At 51.7% G+C, this 19,071-nt stretch overlaps 4 protein-coding genes and 1 long non-coding RNA gene across 8 annotated transcripts in view; 3 read left to right on the plus strand and 2 right to left on the minus strand.

Annotated features, from left to right (window-relative positions):
• RAB41 (RAB41, member RAS oncogene family) overlaps window positions 1-5,117 on the plus strand; it is a 31,289-nt gene extending 26,172 nt beyond the window's left edge. For all 4 annotated transcript variants that reach the window (XM_035323403.1, XM_035323404.1, XM_035323402.1 and 1 more), the window contains 3 exons: window positions 1,946-2,039; window positions 3,369-3,435; window positions 3,955-5,117. In XM_035323403.1, the coding sequence (XP_035179294.1) occupies window positions 1,946-2,039; window positions 3,369-3,435; window positions 3,955-4,019 (226 nt within the window). In that variant the 3' untranslated portion in view covers window positions 4,020-5,117. The remainder of the gene's footprint in view (window positions 1-1,945; window positions 2,040-3,368; window positions 3,436-3,954) is intronic.
• The window catches only part of LOC118165423, a 22,171-nt gene continuing 3,100 nt past the window's right edge, over window positions 1-19,071 (minus strand). Inside the window, exon 3 of the long non-coding RNA XR_004750036.1 lies at window positions 1-133. This is a non-coding gene — a long non-coding RNA (uncharacterized LOC118165423). The remainder of the gene's footprint in view (window positions 134-19,071) is intronic.
• Window positions 6,438-8,578, plus strand: LOC118165418 (START domain-containing protein 10-like). Its single transcript, XM_035323400.1, has 7 exons — window positions 6,438-6,647; window positions 6,722-6,869; window positions 7,118-7,221; window positions 7,459-7,576; window positions 7,803-7,855; window positions 8,257-8,494; window positions 8,526-8,578. The coding sequence occupies exons 1-6, from the start codon at window positions 6,504-6,506 to the stop codon at window positions 8,476-8,478; spliced, it is 789 nt and encodes a 262-aa protein (XP_035179291.1). The 5' UTR covers window positions 6,438-6,503; the 3' UTR covers window positions 8,479-8,494; window positions 8,526-8,578.
• On the minus strand, window positions 9,679-12,449 carry PDZD11 (PDZ domain containing 11). The gene is made up of 6 exons (XM_035323406.1): window positions 12,340-12,449; window positions 12,136-12,219; window positions 11,889-11,945; window positions 11,465-11,563; window positions 11,228-11,288; window positions 9,679-10,771 (listed from the first exon to the last, which is right to left on the minus strand). The coding sequence occupies exons 1-6, from the start codon at window positions 12,424-12,426 to the stop codon at window positions 10,737-10,739; spliced, it is 423 nt and encodes a 140-aa protein (XP_035179297.1). The 5' UTR covers window positions 12,427-12,449; the 3' UTR covers window positions 9,679-10,736.
• Window positions 12,613-19,071, plus strand: part of KIF4A (kinesin family member 4A) — a 19,703-nt gene continuing 13,244 nt past the window's right edge. The window contains exons 1-10 of the mRNA XM_035323390.1: window positions 12,613-12,850; window positions 13,697-13,887; window positions 14,179-14,271; window positions 15,057-15,223; window positions 15,452-15,546; window positions 15,748-15,867; window positions 16,613-16,788; window positions 17,795-17,856; window positions 18,551-18,686; window positions 18,956-19,014. Coding sequence (XP_035179281.1) covers window positions 12,613-12,850; window positions 13,697-13,887; window positions 14,179-14,271; window positions 15,057-15,223; window positions 15,452-15,546; window positions 15,748-15,867; window positions 16,613-16,788; window positions 17,795-17,856; window positions 18,551-18,686; window positions 18,956-19,014 — 1,337 coding nt within the window. The remainder of the gene's footprint in view (window positions 12,851-13,696; window positions 13,888-14,178; window positions 14,272-15,056; window positions 15,224-15,451; window positions 15,547-15,747; window positions 15,868-16,612; window positions 16,789-17,794; window positions 17,857-18,550; window positions 18,687-18,955; window positions 19,015-19,071) is intronic.

Genomic DNA, 19,071 nt, shown 5'->3' on the forward strand with positions numbered 1-19,071 from the left:
CAGGAGTCGGATTGTTTCATTGTTGGATGCTGTCACATTTCTAATTCTGAACCTTGCTTTACTCGCTCCTGGTGTGTGAATACTGCTTCAGAATGTTCTGTGATTTGTTTTCCTGTGTGTTTCTGGTGTAATGCTCGTGGGAGACAATAGGCAGCATCCCTGGCTGCGCAAAATGGGAGATGCTTTTTGCCCTTTGTCTCTGTGCAAGTCATGCTGTCAGTCTGTAGCTTGCAAAGCCTAGCAGGAAAAGCACAGACAGTACGAAAACTGGCAGGTGGGGAAAAAGATAAAGGTAAGCTTTTACTGAGTGCCACGCAGGCTCTGTGCTGATGACACGCAGTGAAATGTGTCTTGTGTGCCCTACACAGGCCTCCTTAGTCTTGACATCTGTTTTGCTTTTCCCAGTTCCAGTGGAGGTCGTTCTAAGTAACCCGTGCCTTGCATGCCAGAAATGGTGGGGGAAGCCTGGAGCCTCAGAGCTTCAGAAACACGGTGATTGTATGTAGCTGATGGGGATTAGGAGGTCCAGGTAGCAAGAACTCAGAGCAGTCTGGTCTCTTCAGTCAGCTCACAGAAGCAACCGAACAAAATCGGGGATGTTGTACTTGAGACAGCTGTTTGTTGGCCAGGTAGTATCTCTAGTGCTGTCCTGGGAGCTGGAAATAACTGCAGCTCCCTAACGGAATGATCTGGGGTTTAGATTTGAGGCTTTCTGATTTACATCGCTCTCCAATTTCTTGTGGAACTGGAAAACCCAGTGGGGTAATTTCTGCCTTGATGCATTTCCCGATGGTTCGGAGGTAGTGTGTACGTGCAGGACCTCTGGCCCAGCACTGCCCTGCAGATAAAAATACCAGGAACGTGTGTGAAAAATAGTAACAGCTGGAGTTCATGCAGCACTAAAAATTCCTATTTTAGGAGTTTGATGTAAGTCAGTAGTCCTGCTCTAGGCATGAGTGTGGAATTAGGATGTACATCCAGCTATAGCTAAAAGAAGCCACTCTGCTTTGACCAGAGAAAAAGTTAGATCCGTGTTAGGCTGAAATGCTGGGCCTCCAAAAGCTGGACAAAGCCACAGGATCAGCTTGGGCCTGAGGACACTTTTTGGAGGAAAAAAAAAAAAAAAAAAAGAGCGTATTGGAAACCATTCACCCTGTGGTAATAACCAAGGGATGATGCAAGTTAAGTTCTGGTGCCAAAAAGCTGAACTCAGAGTAGGGCTGTTTGCATTTGGTGCAGCCTGTTCAGTTTTTCTCTCCTGCTAGCGTTGCTTCAGTTGGTGGCTGGTTTTTTTGCAGTTTTTTATCATTTTTGGACTATCGTTTGTTGGTTCGGTTTGGTTTTTCTTTCCTGTGATTTGTTCTCGTTGCTGTAGAGACAGGTTTCTGTAGAGGAGGCTGAGAGAAAAGCCCAAGAAGTGACTATGATGTATGTTGAAACCAGGGCTAAAGCAGGCTGTAATGTGAAACAGGTATGTACAGGGGATTGAGCAGAGACGCGTTTCCAGGCGCTTGCTCGCGAGCAGCAGCACAGCTCGTGGTGTTGCACTTGCTGCTGGAGCCTTTCTGATGTCGTTCTGTAATCTCGTGGAGTTCCTTCTGCTGCCTTTTGGGAAACCGCATTTTGCATCAGGTGGGGATTCGTCCTTCCCTTGGTGCTGTGAATGGGACAGAGCGTACCACACAACCTTCACCCTGTGCTGAGCATCCTTTGTTTGTGGTCCTAAGTCCGGGTGTTCCCCAAGTAACTTACCTGCGGTTGTTTCTGTCGTAGCTGGAGAACCCAGGGGGCTTAAAGACTCAGAGGCCCTGAGGCCTCCATCTGTGGGCTGTGCCCTGTTGGAAGGGGTGAAGACGCTCTCTGCTGACAGCGTTTCAGTCACATGTCTCTAATTCTTCCTGTCTGTTTTTCCTTTCTTTCTGCTTCTGTTTGCACGTTTGTCCAGGCAAATCACTACAGAAGAAGGTGAACAGAGAGCCAAAGAGCTGAATGTGATGTTTATTGAGACCAGCGCAAAGACTGGATACAATGTCAAACAGGTAGACCAATGTTCTGTTTTAAAGACAGGAAATCTGTGCTTTACTTTGTGCTCGTGGGAGGATGAAGCTTCTGCTTAGGGCTCGCATTGCATCAGATGCTTGCATTCTCTATTGCCAGGCCCTGAAATGCTTCTTCCCAGTGGTCAGTGCTGCTGCTTTGTCCAGGGGAAGCTCCCTTCCTGTTGTCAACAAGCCCCTGTTAAAGCAAAGGAAACTTAACTTGCCTTGAAAGGAAGGAGAATCTAAAAACAGCAGGTGCTGAGGAATAGGAATGTCACTACTGAGTGCAGCCCGTCAAACCTGACTTTGTGCGTTTCCTCTGCACTTCCTTTGTTTTCCTTTGTACTTCCCAGTTCGCTGCACACCAGCTGGCTGGGAGACCCTGACAGTGGGGTTAGGAGACTTTGGTTTTGTTTCCTTCAGCTGTTCTGGATACAATCCCCTTCAACCTTTGGTTCTAATTTACTGTTGCTTCATTTGCTAAGGGGGTGTTTGCAATGAGAATTTCTGTGGCTAAAACTGTTAAGGGCAGGTACTAACGGCAGCGCCGTGTTCGTACCTCAGTGGCTTGATTTTCCAAGTAATGCAATTTGGAGGTGTGGATGAAAAGGCCCTGCCAAGCTACTGCGAGGAAGAATCATCACCATCAGATGATTCCTCTAGTTCTTTAAGTAAAAGATCTTTGCAGTATTTTTCACCGTCTCATGGTGTCTGTACTGTTTGCTGCTTCGTTAACGTCAGCAGGAGGAGCTCTAAGCATTGACTAGAAAAATTATGCAAAACCCTTTTCTGTTTTTTATGGGGACGTGCTAGGCATTCCCAGCTCTCCTACATCCTGAATGGCCTGTACGCAGCTCACTTGAGCCAGCCGTCCTGCTCACACGTGGCTGTTCTGCAGCAGGACTGAACTGAAGGGCTTGGCTGTAAAACCGTAGTTATTCCATGGACTTCTTGAGCAGCCTCTCAACAGACCCAAGGTTTGTCAGCAGTCCCAGCACTGTAAGGTTGCTGTGCGCAAAAGCAGTTGAGTCTGGAAATGGGCAACTGTAGCCTCTGACTTGCTTACGGAGTGCAGGAGGGAGTTCTGTGCACCCCTAGAAGAACTGTTGCTATTGAACAGGAACTCCATGTTCACCTCGGTTAGGAACAGAAGAACATAAACCACCTGCCTTGCAGGCGTTCCCTAACTTCATTTCTTTAACCAAGCCTGTTAAGGTTCTTGTGGAAAAACACATCTGTTCAGTTCTAAGATCTGCTGTAGAGCAATGTGTTGTTCTAACGTGCATTTCTTTCTGACAAGCTTTTAGCTTACCTGTTGCTATTTTTCAGCTTTTCCGTCGCGTGGCTGCCGCCTTACCTGGGATGGACAGCACACCAGAGAAGAGCAAAGAAGACAGTATCCTTGTTTTCTCCTCAGCGGTTCTCCTGCTGTCGTAGGGTTTGGCAATTACCATTTGTCACACTGGGCTTACTGACTTTTTTTTGCACGTTGTGGGGCTGGCTCTTGCTGGGGTTCTGCAGACACATGGCTGAAACAGCGGAGTGTGGTGCTTACCTGTGCCCATAAACCGTGGCCCCTGCTTGTGGTCTCCGTATAAATACACATCAATATTAGAAGTGTGAGCACTCCACTTAAACGTGGAGTAAAGCCTGCGCAGTCTAAAAATCTCGTAATATTTTCCTTTCTTTGCACAGGGCTGCTTGGTGTGCAGACACGTCCTGTTGGGCTCTGTCCTCTAAATGGGCTTGACACGCCCAGTCCCCTGGTATTGCGCCTAGTCCTGTGCAGGCAGGACATGCTCCGCTCTGCGGTAGCTGACAGCCTTTTCAGATATGATGACGTTCCCTGCTCTCTAGCTCTCAGTTTTATTCTATTTCGCTCGAGACAGGCGAGTTCCTTAACTCGTCCCTTCAGTGATTGACATCAAACTAGAGAAACCTCCTGAGCAGCCAGTAACGGAGAGCGGGTGCTCCTGCTAACAGGCCCGTTCTGTAGCAGCACATCCCCAACCGGCCAGTCTCACCGAAGAACATCACTGCTCATTGGCTAGGCAACCCTACTGTGGGCTGGAAAACCAATCTACTAAGCGAGCGAACTCCCTGTTTACTGGTGGGGAGCAGCCCCGGCCGCCCCTCTTACTGCATGGTATGAGCCTTGAGTGCAGAATGAGTGTCCTGTCTTTGATTTTGGTTTATTTTTTTTATGTTGGTGCACTTTGGCACTGTGGTGCCCTTTACACTCTCTCTTTCTCTCTCTTCCTCTCCCTCCCTCCTCCACCTTGAGCCTGTCTGCTCAGATGTATCTTGTGAATGCAATGGAAAAGCCAAGTTAGGGAAAACAAAAACACAAAGCTTGGGGGTGGGTTGTCCACCTCCCTTTACTGCCTTGCATCTTAACTAGTTCCCCGTCCACTCCAGCCACATCTGTCCTGCATCCCCACTTCCTCTGTTTCAAGGCTGCTCCTTTTAAACCAGTCGGTCTGACTTGGCCTTGCCTTTCTGGACAGCCCAGGTTATCTGGTTCTAGGCTTTCGCTTCCCGCAGGGCGCACGCCGCACTAGCTCCTCGGTTTCTCCTTTCCGTGGATGATCTTGGCTAACTCTTGCTCACGACTCCTGAGTTGTGCCCTATGCCCAGCCCCTCATGTGACACAGAACACTGGAAACCCCCAGACTGATAGCTCTGACCTTGCTGCTCCCTTCGTGTAGCAGAGACGTCCCACAGAGCGCCCCTTCAGTCTGAACATCTTCCCATCTGGAGGATGTTGGTGCTTGGTGAGTGTTGGCTGTCAGATGTGGGGAAGGAAGTGGGTGCAGGGGCTTTGAAGCATGAGGCCGGTGGGGAGAGATCCTCAGGGTGGTTTCTAGGCTCCCATCTGTCAACAGCAAAAGCAGGCAGCTCTGTGGGGTCCATCGCTGCAGAGCAACACCTGCCCTGGGAGTCAGGGATGCCTTTCAGGTTCCCTTCCTCCTCTCCGTCCCGTTCATAGTCACGTAACCTGAGAGTTCCTTCGCGGAGGCTGGGAGAGCCCCAGCAAATCGAAGGCCAGTGGTAGCTTTTCTGCTCCTGTACCTAGGTTGCTGCTTGATGAAATCACACACAGCTGCTTCTGCTTTTGCGGTAGACTTATGGGGGGCGGGGGGCTGATAGACACGTCACTTTTGGGATAATGGTAAGCTGTAACATTGCCAAAACAGATCAGTGGTAGCAGGGATTTATTATCAGACACGGCTAGAGGAATGTACGCTGCTGAAGTGCGTCTTGTTGTCACTTCCGGACCTCCAGGGTTGGGAAATACCTCGCTCTTCCCCCAGCTCTCTGCCTCTGGTTTTGAGCAATGTTAGTAGAGCTCTTCTGAAACTTTTATTGCGGGTTTTTGTGTTTGTTTTTTATCCTCCCTGTTCCGTCTGCTCCAGAAGTCAGGAGGTTTGTCTGTTGACAGAGAGGAAAACAAAACAGCCAGATGGTTGTAAGCTGTTCACTGTTCCTTTTCTCAGCCGGCCTGTGTCACGCTGCCAGGGGATGCTGGTGGGCAGGAGCACGAGGTACTGGGCGTGCAGGGTACGAGCGGGCTCGGCGTTGTTTGGTGGGTTAGTGACACTCCCCCAGCAGGATGCCTTGTCGGTCACTGACACAGCGTGTGCACTTTGAAACCTGCGGGCTGGGGATGGAGGGGAAGGGGCGGCCTTGGGCCGGGAGCTGGCGCTCATGCTGGAGGAGCACCCGGTCACGCAGGGCCGGGGCTGCGCTCCGGCTGCGTTGGCTTGCTGCCGGTAAGTCACCGCGCTGCAGGTGCCTGCCCTTGTGCTCCGAGAGCCGTGTCCCTTCCCCTCCACATGAGCCGGCTGCAGGAGGAAGCTGGGATGTTTCCCATTTCACTCTGGAGTGTTCCCCCCTCTCCCCTCCTTACTCCTTACGTCCCAGCTGGCACAGCCGGGTCCTTGGTGCCCCAGCGGGGAGCTGAGCCCCCTCTCTGTACATACTCCTGTCGTGTGGGAATTGCTGATGTTTGTCGGTGTGTCCGTGTCTGCCGTAGAACAGGTTTTGCTGTCCCCTTCTTTCTCACGGGCAGGCGTGCGCGGCCCCTGCTCTTGTATTGTTCTGAGTCACGGACCTGGGGGGAGGGAGGGGGGGACCGTAAGTAACGGGGGGGTAACTAGTGAAATAAAATAGTTCACTTCCCGCTGTCTTCTCTATGGGTGTGTATAATATTGAGTGTGTGTCCGGCCCTGCTGTCTCCTAGCTGTTAGCCAAGTAAGTGTGACTATTACTCTGAGTATGGACTGTCTGACCACAGCCGTGTATCACACTAAATAAAGTTATTTCACCACCACCTCCTCTCGCCTGCTTCCCAAGCAAACCGAGGCTCCGGGCGGCCGCTGGGGGCGGGCACAGCGGGGGCCAGCCCGGGGGTGGAGGCCGGGGCTCCGCGCTCGCTCCCGGCACAAGGAGCGGGTGCCCCGCATGGAGCAGGTGCCGGTGCCCGACGCCGACGCCTTCCGCGCCTTCCGGCAGCGCTGCCAGGACGGCGGCTGGCAACGGGACTGCGGCGGCCTCGCCGTCTGCCTGGAGCCACCGCCGCCGGGCTGCGCCGTGCACCAGCTGAAGGTGGGTGCTGCGGGTGGCAGAGGTGCTGGGGTGGGTGGGCAGAGCCCGGCCTGAGCTCCCGGTGCTCCCCGCAGTGCCGCATCGACATCCCGGACGTGCCGGCGGGCACGGTGTACGACGTGCTGCACGACAGCGAGTATCGCCGCGAGTGGGACACCAATGTCATCGACAGCCACGACATCGCCCGGGTGGCTGCCAACGCCAACGTGGGCTACTACGCCTGTGAGTGGGGCCGGGGGGCAGGGTGGCACTGGCCCTCTAATGCTGAAGCCTCTGCTGGGCTCTGATCGGGCCCATCCTGCCCGCGTCTGGGGACGTTTGGGGTGCGGGGCATGGCTCAGGACTGCTGCCACGAGAGTTGGGCTGGTGAGGGGCAGGGGCAGCGCTGGGCAGAGGAGGCGTTGAGATCACAACACGAGCTCCGCACGCTGCTCGGGCACGGGAAGCAGCTTTCTTCCCTCCTTGTCTAGGGCGATGTCCAAAGCCCTTAAAGAACAGGGACGTGGTGACACTGCGAGCCTGGCAGGTGGAGGACGGGTATCACACCATTATCAACTTCTCGGTCAAGCACCCGGTGAGTGCAGGGGAGGCCGGGCTAGCAGGCTGTCCTCTTACAGGGCCCTGAGATCCCGCTGGGGATAAACTGGGACCCCCAGAGCCCCTCACAGGTAGGGGCTAATTCCTGGCTGAGTCCTCAGCTTGAGGCAGCTCCTCCAGCCTTGTTGCCCGGTATCTTCAGTGCCAGACCCGAGAGGGGCAGAGGGCCGGGAGGGTGGAGGACGGCGCCTGACAGCCTGCTGTGTCTGCACAGAAATACCCCCCGCGCAAGGACCTGGTCAGGGCAGTCGCGCTCCTCATGGGGTACCTGGTGCGCTCAACCGGGCCCAGCAGCTGCAGTCTCACCTACCTGGCTCAGGTGGATCCGAAAGGTAACCGCTGCTGCTGGCTTTGGGGCGTGCTGACGCCAATCCTGCTCACAACAGAAATCCTCCTCGTAATTCAGGGGGCAGCTACGTGCTGTGGCCCTCCTCTGCTCCAGCCCCCGGCACGTGTTGGTGCTAGCGCTGCAGCTTGCTCTGCGGGCTGCTGGAGGGCTGGGAGGAGCAGAGCCCTTTCCTGGCACGCTAACTTCTGTTTTTCCCCCCAATCCGTTAGGGTCGTTGCCAAAGTGGGTTGTGAATAAAGTCTCGCAGTACCTGGTGCCACAGGTGAGCGGAGCGGTTCCAAGGGCATGCCCAGCGCCTGGCTGGAGCACAGGGCTGCGGCGTGGGGGCACCCCTGGGTGGCGGGGCTGTGCTGGGGACGTGCTCCCTGAACCGAGGGGCAGAGCAGCGCTGAGGGTGTCCCTTGGCAGAGCAGGACAGGCGTGGAGCATTTCTGTCCCCTGCTGAGGGCAGATAGCAGGTTTTAATTTCACTCTGCTAAAGCAACTGGCATCGTCAGGGGATCTGAGCAAGGAGATGGTCCCACCAGGGAGTTAAAGTGGCCATCTGCCTTGCCCTGAGCCCCTCCTGGGCAGCCAGAAAAGAAATGGAGTAGGGGTTAGTGGTGGCTAGATGGGAAACGCCAGGAGTTCTAAGCTTTTGTCCCCCCTGTGCTCCCTGAGCAGGTGTTAAAGAGACTGCACAAGGCCTGCGTGCAGTACCCGGCCTGGAAGCAGCAGCACGGCGTGCACGTGAAGCCCTGGCTGTACCCCGAGCAGAGCAAGCTTCCCGTGCTGGCACTGGCGGAGCTGGCGCTGCAGCACGCTGCCTCGCTGGAGAACATCGACGAGAGCGGCCTGGCCGAAGCCAGGGACGAGAGCGGCGACCACGGCGGCGCAGAGAACTGACGGTGCTCCTGGTGCTGCAGGGAGGGACACCGCAGCGTGCTGCTCAGGCTCGTCTAGTGGGTTACAGTAAGGGGGGGGGGGGGGGGAACAGGGAGCTTTTTACAGAAAAATCCCCGTGTTTGTGGCCTTTTCTGCCATGCTGCACTGACCTGGTTGTCAGCTGTGCTCAGGGAGGAGTGCCATCGGTTTCTCAGGTGCAATCTGCTGTGCCGTAGCAGAATACAGCTTGTCCTGGGACTGTCCCTGCTGCTGCAAGAGGTCGAGTTGTGTGCTGTTCCTCTGCTCGGCTGCTTTACCAGCTCATTGGTTACTCATTGACAAGCCGAGGCTGCTCTTTGCCTCTGTTGTGTGAGCGGCTGAAGTACCCGGCGGTGCTGGAGCTGTCCTCCCCGCAGGAATCAGCAGGCTGCCCCACTCCGTCCCTCTGGAGGACGAAACGGACTGTGGTGACGTGTACAACCCATTCCCTGCTCTGCCAATTAAAGATCCTAAAGCCATGGATGGTCCTGGAAAAGAATCTGCTCCTTCCAGTCGGGGCCATGTGGTGGCTGCTGCAGAAGCACCGAGCGATTACCGGGGTGGTGCCGCCGGGCAGGGCCAGCCTGCCTGCAGCTCCCCCAGGCGAGGCCCTAACGCTGTAGGGCTGACCTTCCTCTTCCCCAGGAAACGTGCAGATGCTGCAAAACTGGTGTGAGCCAGGAGACAGACGGATCTCATGGAAGATCTCTGTTTACGTGCTCAGGCTGTTATTGGGGGTGGTCCTGGCTGCTCCTTTCCCTGGCAGAAAAGCTTTTATTTTTCTTACATTTTTTTTCCTAGCATATTTAATTCTACTGGCCCAACTTTATCCCCCCATGTTTGAGCTAAGGCAAACGCAGCTGGCAGGGCTGGGGTTGCGTTGGGGCTGCTGCTCCTGCCTCAGCTGAGGTGCTTTAGTGCCACCACAGACAAAACCCCGCGTTGCAGCGCTGTGTTGAAACGCCACTCCGGAGTAACCACGGGCCGACTTCCATCGCAGTCGGTGCAAAAACACCCTTGTGATTGAGCTGCACCTGGCACAGGTCCCACACCTTCCTCCTGTGGGCTGCAAGGCCAACTGCAGCCAAGCCTCGTCTCAGCTGACCCAGGCATTTCCTCAGGGTTGCGCTGAGGGTGGCAACGAATCCTGCCGAGACTTCCCGAGTAGGAGTAAGGCAAGTCTGGTTGCTGTACTAGCTTTATTACTTCAGTTATTACAGGTAAGTGGAAAACACCGCGTAGAAGGCCAGAGCAAGGGCTGTCCCGATACCATTTACAAGGTGATACGACCCCAATTTGCACCCAGCTTTGCTGGTAACCCCCGAAGTTTTCACCTGTGCTCTCCCAGCACAGGGCACCGCAGGCTTCCTCCCCTTTCTCGGTAGAACAGCCGCCACCCCCCCCCATCTCAACAGCAGGAGGGTGAATTGGCCCAGCAGGAGAGGAGATGCCCGAGGAAGAGGGGAGAAGTTTACCTCAAAGTAGCAGGGAGTTCTGATGGGAGCACCTGGAAGGGACAGGGCTGTGCCAAGAGAAGGAAGCAAGTCCGGCAAGTGAAACCCTTAACAACGCAAGCACCACACGTGAGGGAACCTGGCTATGTGTCACTGCAGCTTAGGAACGCGCTCCAAGTGTCCTGGTCCTGACTCAACAGGGTCGTTAAGCAGCACCAGGGTACACACATGCCTTGGAGACTAGTGCAGCTAGAGATGTGCATCGAGTTTGCCTGGATTTCACTCCTGTTTGCATCCCAAGCAAACCCAGTAGTGGAGAGCAGAGGTAGGACAGTGGAGAGGGAAAGGATTTCATGTCACCAGAGAAGGGAACAGGCTGATCTCTTGGAGGACTAAGGCCACGCTCTGCTCCAGCGCACTCAGACCCGGCCTCACATCCTAGCAATAAAAGCTGGATCCTGAACCCGCCGAGCACTGCAAGTTACGCCCTGCTAGAACAGAAGCACAGATCTTGCTGGACAAGCAGTCCTCTGGAACCCACTTCCACGCCGGCACCATCAGCTCGTTTCATCACCCAGTTCAAGGAGTACGGACTGAAGCCCCGTCCGTCTGCCAGCTAAACAGGCTCTGCGGTGCCCTCCAAGCAGGAAGCAGAGCCGAGGCCTGTGCAGTTGTGCCTCCAGTGACAGCTGAAATTTGACACGTCATCTCAGGTGTTGAGGAAAGGTAGTGGAGAGTTTCTTGCAGGACAGCCGCTCTGGAGAGGACCCAGCAGACAGCTGCCTACTAGTGAACAGTTCTTTCCTTCTGTCTCTGGTAGTCTGGAAGGGAAAGAGAAAGCAAGGCTGAAAGGGCAGGAGAGGTGGCTGTGGATGGTGAGGGGGAATTAGCTAAGATGAGCTGGTTTTAAAATAGCACATTTGCATCCCAGCCATTGCTTGAGTTTATTTTAGGGCATGTAGAACAAAAGGTTTATTTTGAAGTCCTCCCTTCCCTTGCTCCTTATTTTAATTCACTTTCCTTTAAGGATCAGTTTCCATTTTATGAAGAATCCTTGTCTGGCTTCCCTTGACTTTCCTCCCTTCTTCTCCCCAGTATCTCTGGGCGTTATGGGTTCAGCAACCAAGAGTTAAAAATGTGGCAGAGTTTTTCCCCCTTGTCAATATTTAAACACCCTTAGAGACAGAGCTCAGGTAGACTGGCAAGGATGCATGGGAGTCTGCTTCCCAGGGAGAAATGCTGCAAGGTGAGCAGACTCAGAGCTGGCAGGCACTTACTGTAGGGGAAGTAACGCACTCGCATGGTGATTTCACGGGCTGTCTTCAGGATCTCCACAGCCTGAAAACGAAAAGAGTTGATCAGTGACCAGGGAGGGCTGAGGACAGGAAAGAGCAGTGCATCAGTTACGCGGTGCCACCAGCTGAGTTGGCTGAGGGGCAGAGAGATGGGGTGTGCACTGCTTCCCCTTGTCCTGCTGGGATGGCAAGAGCATGCTAGGGAGCAGGAGTGCTCACCTTGCTGTGCTCGATGTCCTGGAAATCCACGTCGTTCACAGACAGCACCTGGTCCCCTTCCTGCAGCCCAGCTCTGTGTGCGTCCGAGTCAGGGATCACCTGTGAAGGGCAGTGCAGAGGCAGCACGGTCAGCACCACAGCTCCCTTCCCCTGGGGAAAGGAGACCCCCGGGACCCTTCCGAATGCCCGTGCAGTGCGTTCACAAGGGGCAGGGGGCCTGGAGAGAGCAGGGACTGCAGCTCCAGCAGCACGGCTGGGCAGAGGCGAGGCAGTGGCTCAGGACTCTCTGATTGCTACCTGGCGAGCTCCAGATTACAGCTCTGAGCCCGGAGACGCGCACAGGGCGTGTGACGTCCCCACACACACCCGGCCGGCCCTGCAGCACCCAGGGGACCCGGCAGGGCGCGGGGAAGGGCGGACCCACCTTGGAGATGAAGATGCCCAGCTGCGAGGCCTTTCCTCCGCGGATGTTGAAGCCCAGCTGCAAGACAAGGAACGTTAGCCCTGGGACACGGCCCCCAGGGAGAAACGCTCCCTGGTGTGTGTCAGGGCACGGCGCTCCCAGCCGCTCCTTCATTTCCTCGCCCCGTCCCGGGGGCCCCCTGGGACCCCGAGGTCCCAGGGGGGCCGTGAGGAGGGCGGGGGGGGGGGGGGGGGTGGCCGCGCCCTACCTGCGCCCCGGGAGGCTTCTTGAGGACGACGGTGCGGGGCAGGAACTGCGTGAGCTCGTTGTTGTAGTCGGGGTGGTAGAGCCGCTGCGAGGGAGCGAAGGGAGAGGAGAGGCGGGCGCTGAGGCGGCGGGGCCGGCAGCAGCCCCCCGGCGCCCCCTTGTCCCCCCGACCCCTTGTCCCCCCGTCCCCCCGTCCCGTCCCCACCTCGTGCGGCGGCACCCAGGCGGGCGGGCTCTCGTAGGGCGGCAGGAACACCACCGGGAAGTCGTCGTAGGGCAGCCGGGCCTCCATGGCCGCCCGGGGAGCGCGGCCCGCCCCGCCGTGACGCGCCGTGACGCGCCGCCATGCCGTTGGCCGCCCCGCCGCGCCGCGCCGGTTTGAACGCAACGGCCCCGGCCGCCGCCATCTCCGCGGGGCCGGCGCCCTCCCGGCTGGGCTCCGCCATCCCGGGCTCGGCTTCGCCTCGCTTTGCCCGAGATGGTGCGCGAGGAGGAGAAGGGCATCCCCGTGCGGGTGGCGCTGCGCTGCCGGCCCCTGGTGCCGAAGGAGACGAGCGAGGGCTGCCAGAGCTGCCTGTCCTTCGTGCCCGGCGAGCCGCAGGTGGTGGTGGGCAGCGACAAGGCCTTCACGTACGACTACGTGTTCGACCCGGCCGTGGAGCAGGAGGAGGTCTTCAACACCGCCGTCGCCCCCCTCATACGGGGCATCTTCAAAGGTCGGTGCCAGCCGGAGCCGGGAGGAGGCCCCGTGTGGTGCTCCGTCCTCGCAAAGGGCTCTAAGGAACCTGAAAGGGCCCAGGAGCTAGGCTAAAGGGTCCAGGAGCTAAGATTAAAACAGATCTAGGAGCTAAGATTAAAATAGATCTAGGAGCTAAGACAGATGAAAAAGATCCAGGAGCTAAGATTAAAAAAAAAAATGTAGGGGCTAAGATATATATATATATATAAAAGATGCAGATTCCAAAAGATCCAGAAGCTGATCTAAAAGATCCAGAAGCTAGGCTAAAAAATCCAGGAAATAAAAGGTCCAGGAGCTAAGCTAAAAGGCCCAGGAACTAGTGCAAAACGCCCAGCCTTGCCTACATACAGCCCCCTGAACTCCGTACTGCCATCAACATGACCTGCGTGTGGTCGCTGGGTGATTTTTTGTACCTGAATATATATTTTTATAAAGCCAGACGATTTTATTAAGAATAATGCCATGATTTAACAAGCATCCTGTACCAGCAGCTGTTACAGTTGCTGAAGTGCAGCGGGAATGACAGAAAATTTACCTCGTGTTTCTCTGATCACTCTGTTGCTTTATTAGTTAGTCTTCTGAAAAAGAAAAAAAAAAAAAAAAGGAGAAAAAAAAGCTGGTATACTAATTTTATCTATGTTTTTTATTAACTTTTTTTCTCCCTTGATGTTCCTAACTGTGACCAGTGCACGAAGGTTTTATGAACGGCCAGTGAGTGATAGTGCTTGTTCGGAAGGATGCTTTTCCTGGAATGCTGCTTTGCTTCTCAGTTTCTTCTGGTTTCTCTTTGGCTCTCTGATTTGGGTGTTCTTTGTTCCCCTAGGGTACAATGCGACTGTCCTAGCCTATGGACAGACGGGATCTGGAAAGACGTATTCTATGGGAGGTGCCTACACTGCCAGTCAAGAGCACGAGCCAAGCGTGGGGGTCATCCCTCGCGTAATCAAGCTGCTATTTCAGGAGAAGGAGCAGAGGCAGGACTGGGAATTTGTCCTCAAAGTCTCCTATTTGGAGGTAAACATTGTGTTGATTTTCAAACTATTATAAACTTACGAGCTGCAGGTAAAGTGAGCTTTAACGAGGCCACCTCCTTCAGGTGATAGGTGCTTAGGAAATCAAAACCTAAGACTATATAACGGCTTGTCAGAAACAGGATGCTGGGTCCTAGGTGTCTTTCTCTAAAAGTAAGATGGGTATGGCATCGTGTGAGATTGTCCCTGATTTCAGGGCAGTTGTACATCATTTTTATGCGAGTTGTTCTCTTGAAAAACTGCTGATTCTGAGCTGCCGTTTTGATGTTTTCAGATCTACAATGAGGATATTCTAGACCTGCTCTGCCCATCAAGGGAACGGTCTTCTCAAATCAGTATACGGGAAGATCCTAAAGAAGGCATAAAGGTCTGTTGCCCTGTTAGAAAGGGGTCGATAAGGGGGCAGTATTGCCGGGGATAAATGTTTCACTGAAACTGCTTGAGCACTGCTTTTTATTTGTATGCATGAAATCACAAAAACTGCTCCTTTCTTTCAAAATTGAGCTATCGATGATCTTTAAGTTTACTCCAAGTGTAATGCTAATAGGGTTAGACACTTGTGACAAAGTCACTTGCAAGTCAGATTATGACTTCTTGTTTGAAGGCTAATTGAGGCGAATACCTGAAAATGTTGTAATTCAGGTCCCTTCATCAAGCTTCAAACCCTGTTGCAATTTTACTTGCTAAAGCCACGTGCAACAAAGGGATCCTGACAGAAGCTGTTCAATTGCTAAAGTTACTTTCTTAGCAATTTCCTATAGATGGATGTTTATAGTGTAGAGCAGGAAAAAACCTTGTGCTACTGCGTGCTCTGTGTACTTGACTTGTTAAACCTGTGTCCATCAGGTATGCTTCGTTCATGCAGGTTGTTTGTAGTGGCGGGGAGGCTGTTGGTTGTAACACCCAGCAGGTAGGTGTACAGGACACCTGGCGCTTTGATCTGCTGGTACTTTGTGTGATCTTGTGCTGCTCGCTGTCATCGCTAAAGAGCTGCGATGCAGCTCCTCCGTGAAGTGAGACGGATGCCTGTGAGTGCATGCGTGCACAGACTTCACTTTGCTGTTGGCTTAGGAAGGAGATAACTTTCCTGATGTGGAAAATCAAAGTTGAAGAAGAAGGAGAGAATAATTGATGCTTTCTTCCTGGGTATAGATTGTAGGATTGACAGAAAGAAATGTCGCCTGTGCACAAGATACGGTATCCTGCCTAGAGCAAGGGAACAATTCCAGAACGGTGGCCTCCACGGCAATGAACTCCCAGTCTTCACGGTCCCATGCCATCTTCACCATTTGCATCGATCAGAAAAAGAAAAATGACAAGTAAGTGACACCACAGCTGCTCTAGCGGCTGTTGGAGGCAGACTTGCTCAGGATTTCATTCTCTTGGATTAATGCAGCTGAGCTTCTCTTGAGGCACTACCTTTATGTAGTGGTTTCTGGTATCAGGTATTCTTTGAGCACTGGAGCTCAGCTGTAGTAACCACTAAACTGTCCCTTTCCTAGCTTTGTATTCATTTGAGAGAGTAAAATAGTCTGTTTCTGCCACAGGAACAGCAGTTTTCACTCCAAGCTACACCTGGTTGATCTTGCCGGCTCTGAGAGACAAAAGAAGACCAAGGCTGAGGGAGACCGACTAAAAGAAGGTCTGTAGGAAAAGGACTGGTGTAGCTTGGGTTTCTTTTGAGTTCATAAATCAAGTCCTTACCAAGAAAAGCCACGTGGTTCTTTAATATTTAAAAAGAGATCTTTTTTTAATTAAAAAAAATGTTTTGTAGGAAGGGCAGGAATTGACCAATTCCTAGCCACTGGGGTAGCTCTACTCACCATCATCTGTTTATGTGCAGGTATCAACATTAACAGAGGTCTCCTTTGCCTGGGGAATGTAATTAGTGCTCTAGGTGATGAAAATAAAAAGGGTGGTTTTGTCCCCTACAGAGACTCAAAGTTAACAAGACTGCTGCAAGGTAAGAGACAGATCATGACAAAGCCTAAATCTACCGATGCACTTAAAAACTATCATAAAAACTAACAGCCATGCAACTACAGCCCAGAGTGGGAACTGCTGTTGACAGTGATTGCGTTTCTTGGCTTGCTTCCTCTTCTCACTGTTGCTAGATCTCTTCTGTACTTTTCTTTTTAGGTTACAAATGATTTGAGACAGGGGCTCCTAAGTCTTGCTCTTTCACAGTTACTCTGTGATGGGAGGAAACATGATAAATTCAGTGCAGTTCCTCTGGTGGGGAGAAGGAGGATGAGAATTTTAAATCCGAAAGCATCAGAGATCTGTTTTTATATCCTGATTAAAATTACGTACTGGAGAATATCACCACCAAAATGAAACTCTGTGCCTTCAGCGTGCACTTCAAATGTGGTTTCGTTTTGTTTTGTTTTTCCCTTCGTTTCTTCATGGTGCTTATTTTTAATAGTTGCTATGGTCTTTTAATACATATTATTCAAGATAATCTTTGATGTGGGTGTAGCTAGAATAATACAATTTACGGGAATTTTGGGATAGTTGAGTGATTTTTGTACCAAAAGATAGGCTTTTCCAGTATTTTTGTATCGAAAGATATCTAATGTAAGGAAAGTGGATTATGCAGAGCTGGATGCGCGGAGATGTGCTGTGCTGCCTTAAGTATCTTAATAGTGATATCTGGCTAATTATTTTGCTCTGTCAGAGCACTGACGGTGTCCTGTTTTCCTTCTCAGATTCTCTGGGTGGTAACAGCCACACTCTCATGATTGCCTGTGTAAGCCCAGCAGATTCCAATCTAGAAGAAACTCTAAATACTCTGCGTTATGCTGACAGGGCAAGAAAAATAAAAAACAAACCAATTGTCAACGTTGATCCCCAGGCGGCTGAGTTGCATCATCTAAAGCAGCAGGTACTGGATGCTGTCTTCATGTGGTAAAAGCAAACGTAGCCTTTTGGTAATGAGCTCAGTGAACACCAAGCAAAGAAATAGGACACCTACACAACATATGGGGAAATATTCACTGTGTGTTTCTCCACCTCTTGAGATGCTGTGTAAGTGCTGGACAGGGAATACGTGAGTGCTTCTTGTAATTCTATAGCAACTGTTCCCTGTTACAGAAAAATTGTATCATTAGTGTGATTTACATTTGCCTTCCACTGGACAAAACGTTGCCTGCCTGTTAGCCTACAGGCAAAGGCAGAAATGCAGTGATGGTTGCCGTGCTGCCCTCACCTGCCTCCATGCAGCAGAGAGGGAAGTGAAGAGCAGCTTGTGGTCAGCTTTGGAGGAGATAAGTTGCATAAACTGGAATTGGTTAAATCCAAAGCCAGAAGTGCTAGAGGGCTTATCTACTAGAGATTGCTAACCCAGGCTTACTTGGCAGCAAGTGTATGATACAGCTTTCTTAGCTCTCCATGGGAACGGTCAATAGCCTGGTTTTGAAATTGAGCCAGTAAAGTGGTTTTGATTTTGCATATAAGCATTTGCTGGGGTCTAGTGGCCACTTATTAATGTACTGTAAGTTCAAACCCTGTATTCAAGTAGCTTAGGAAGGCAAAGGATCTGACTATCTCATATGAAATGCATCAGCAGAGCATTGTCCAGTAAAGCGTGAGACCTCTTTGACTCAGCGGGATTTCTGTCACCCCGCACAGAATGGTGTGTTAGCTGCCTGCAGGCTGAGCATGCTGAGCATGCTGAGACCTGAGCACTCTTGCTGAAGAGAAAGTATTTTTTTTTTTTTTTAATGAACAAATTACTTCAAATGCAGTAGAGACACGATCCTTTCCCACAGGAAGCAGCCAAATGCAGTCTTGGAGCAGGTGACTCATTAAGACTAAGGGTCTGAATTGTGTTCTTTCAGCCATCTAGTTACTGTATGAGACGAACTTACAAGCAGTAATTGTGTTTATAGGTACAACAGCTACAGGTGTTGCTGCTGCAGGCCCATGGAGGGACCCTCCCAGTGTCTATCAAGTAAGCTTTGTTGATTACGCTCAATGTAGCTAACAGCCATCACACACCAGCAAAGGCTTTAGATCTTCTTTGTTCCAGACAGTACTGTAGAGGGAGGCTAGAGCAAAATTATTGCCTTCTAAGAGGTTCTCAAGGTTTTTTTCTCCTTCTGTACGTTTTGCCATACTAATTGAAATTCCATGCATGTATGGGTCACATTGTGTTGTAGTAAACCCCTTAGGATTGCAGAAATCAATTGTAGGAAATAAAAAAGGAAGTAGGCAATGAATTCTAATTAAGTATGTGTTTCTCAATCTTTCCACCCCTCCTTTCTTCCTCACCCTTCTACCTCTAAATATTTGGCACCTCTGTGTCCATCGATCTTAAAAGAACAAAGCAAATGGAAGAGTTTGAACTGTGTGGATGTTGTCTAAGGATGTTTCAAAATCCACGTTAATGTAGTTTACAGGCTTAGTGTTGGTTAAACAGCATTATTTTTAAAAAGGGGGCTGTTTTCTTTTCTTGCAAATGTCTTCTTTCAGTATACTGTATTCTTCAGAGATTTTCAATTCAGATTAGACTTCCTCCAGTCTTTCTACTCATCAGCTACAGCCTATATATGCTGTAGGCTATTTAGGGAACTTGGAGGTAATTTCAGTGCTATTACAAACCTCTGCAGTCATGCTCACAAGCAAACTGGTCCTTGATGTTTCAGTAGTATGGCACCGTCAGAGAATCTGCAGTCCCTGATGGAGAAGAACCAGTCACTAATGGAGGAGAATGAAAAGCTGAGCAGAGGGCTGAGCGAAGCTGCTGGTCAGACAGCACAGATGTTGGAAAGGATCATTCTGGTAAGGCTCAATTACCTGAGAGGAGCCTTAAGTTGCATGGCTTTCCCTCTTAGCTGAAGATTGATAGCAGCTCTTGTACTAATGGCATGCTAAGAGTGTATATTCCTGCCAAAACTGGTGTTAGGACTTCCAAATTAGTGGAAGAAATTGTAGAAGATGTTTTAGTGCATTGATTTGCAACAGGCTGACAGCCTGTCTTTTGCTACAAATAAATTAGCTGCCTCTTTTATCTCATGCTTCCTATAATTCAGTATAATTCTGGCTTCTAGACAGAACAAGAAAATGAGAAGATGAATGCCAAACTAGAGCAACTTCAGCAACATGCCGTGTAAGTCTGTTTCCATACCCTACTTGTGCTGAGGAAATGCCTTTCAGCATTAAATGT

Source organism: Oxyura jamaicensis, chromosome 4 (genome assembly GCF_011077185.1).
Source record: "Oxyura jamaicensis isolate SHBP4307 breed ruddy duck chromosome 4, BPBGC_Ojam_1.0, whole genome shotgun sequence".
Lineage (NCBI taxonomy): Eukaryota > Metazoa > Chordata > Aves > Anseriformes > Anatidae > Oxyura > Oxyura jamaicensis.

Coding starts and splice junctions, on each gene's coding strand:
- LOC118165418 (XM_035323400.1), top strand. CDS start 6,504: ATGGAGCAGGTGCCGGTGCCCGACGCCGACGCCTTCCGCGCCTTCCGG. Junction 6,870..7,117: donor CAACGTGGGCTACTACGCCT/GTGAGTGGGGCC, acceptor CTCCTTGTCTAG/GGCGATGTCCAAAGCCCTTA. Junction 7,577..7,802: donor GGCTCAGGTGGATCCGAAAG/GTAACCGCTGCT, acceptor CCAATCCGTTAG/GGTCGTTGCCAAAGTGGGTT.
- PDZD11 (XM_035323406.1), bottom strand. CDS start 12,426: ATGGAGGCCCGGCTGCCCTACGACGACTTCCCGGTGGTGTTCCTGCCG. Junction 11,289..11,464: donor AGGACATCGAGCACAGCAAG/GTGAGCACTCCT, acceptor TTTCGTTTTCAG/GCTGTGGAGATCCTGAAGAC. Junction 10,772..11,227: donor AGTGCGTTACTTCCCCTACA/GTAAGTGCCTGC, acceptor TTTCCCTTCCAG/ACTACCAGAGACAGAAGGAA.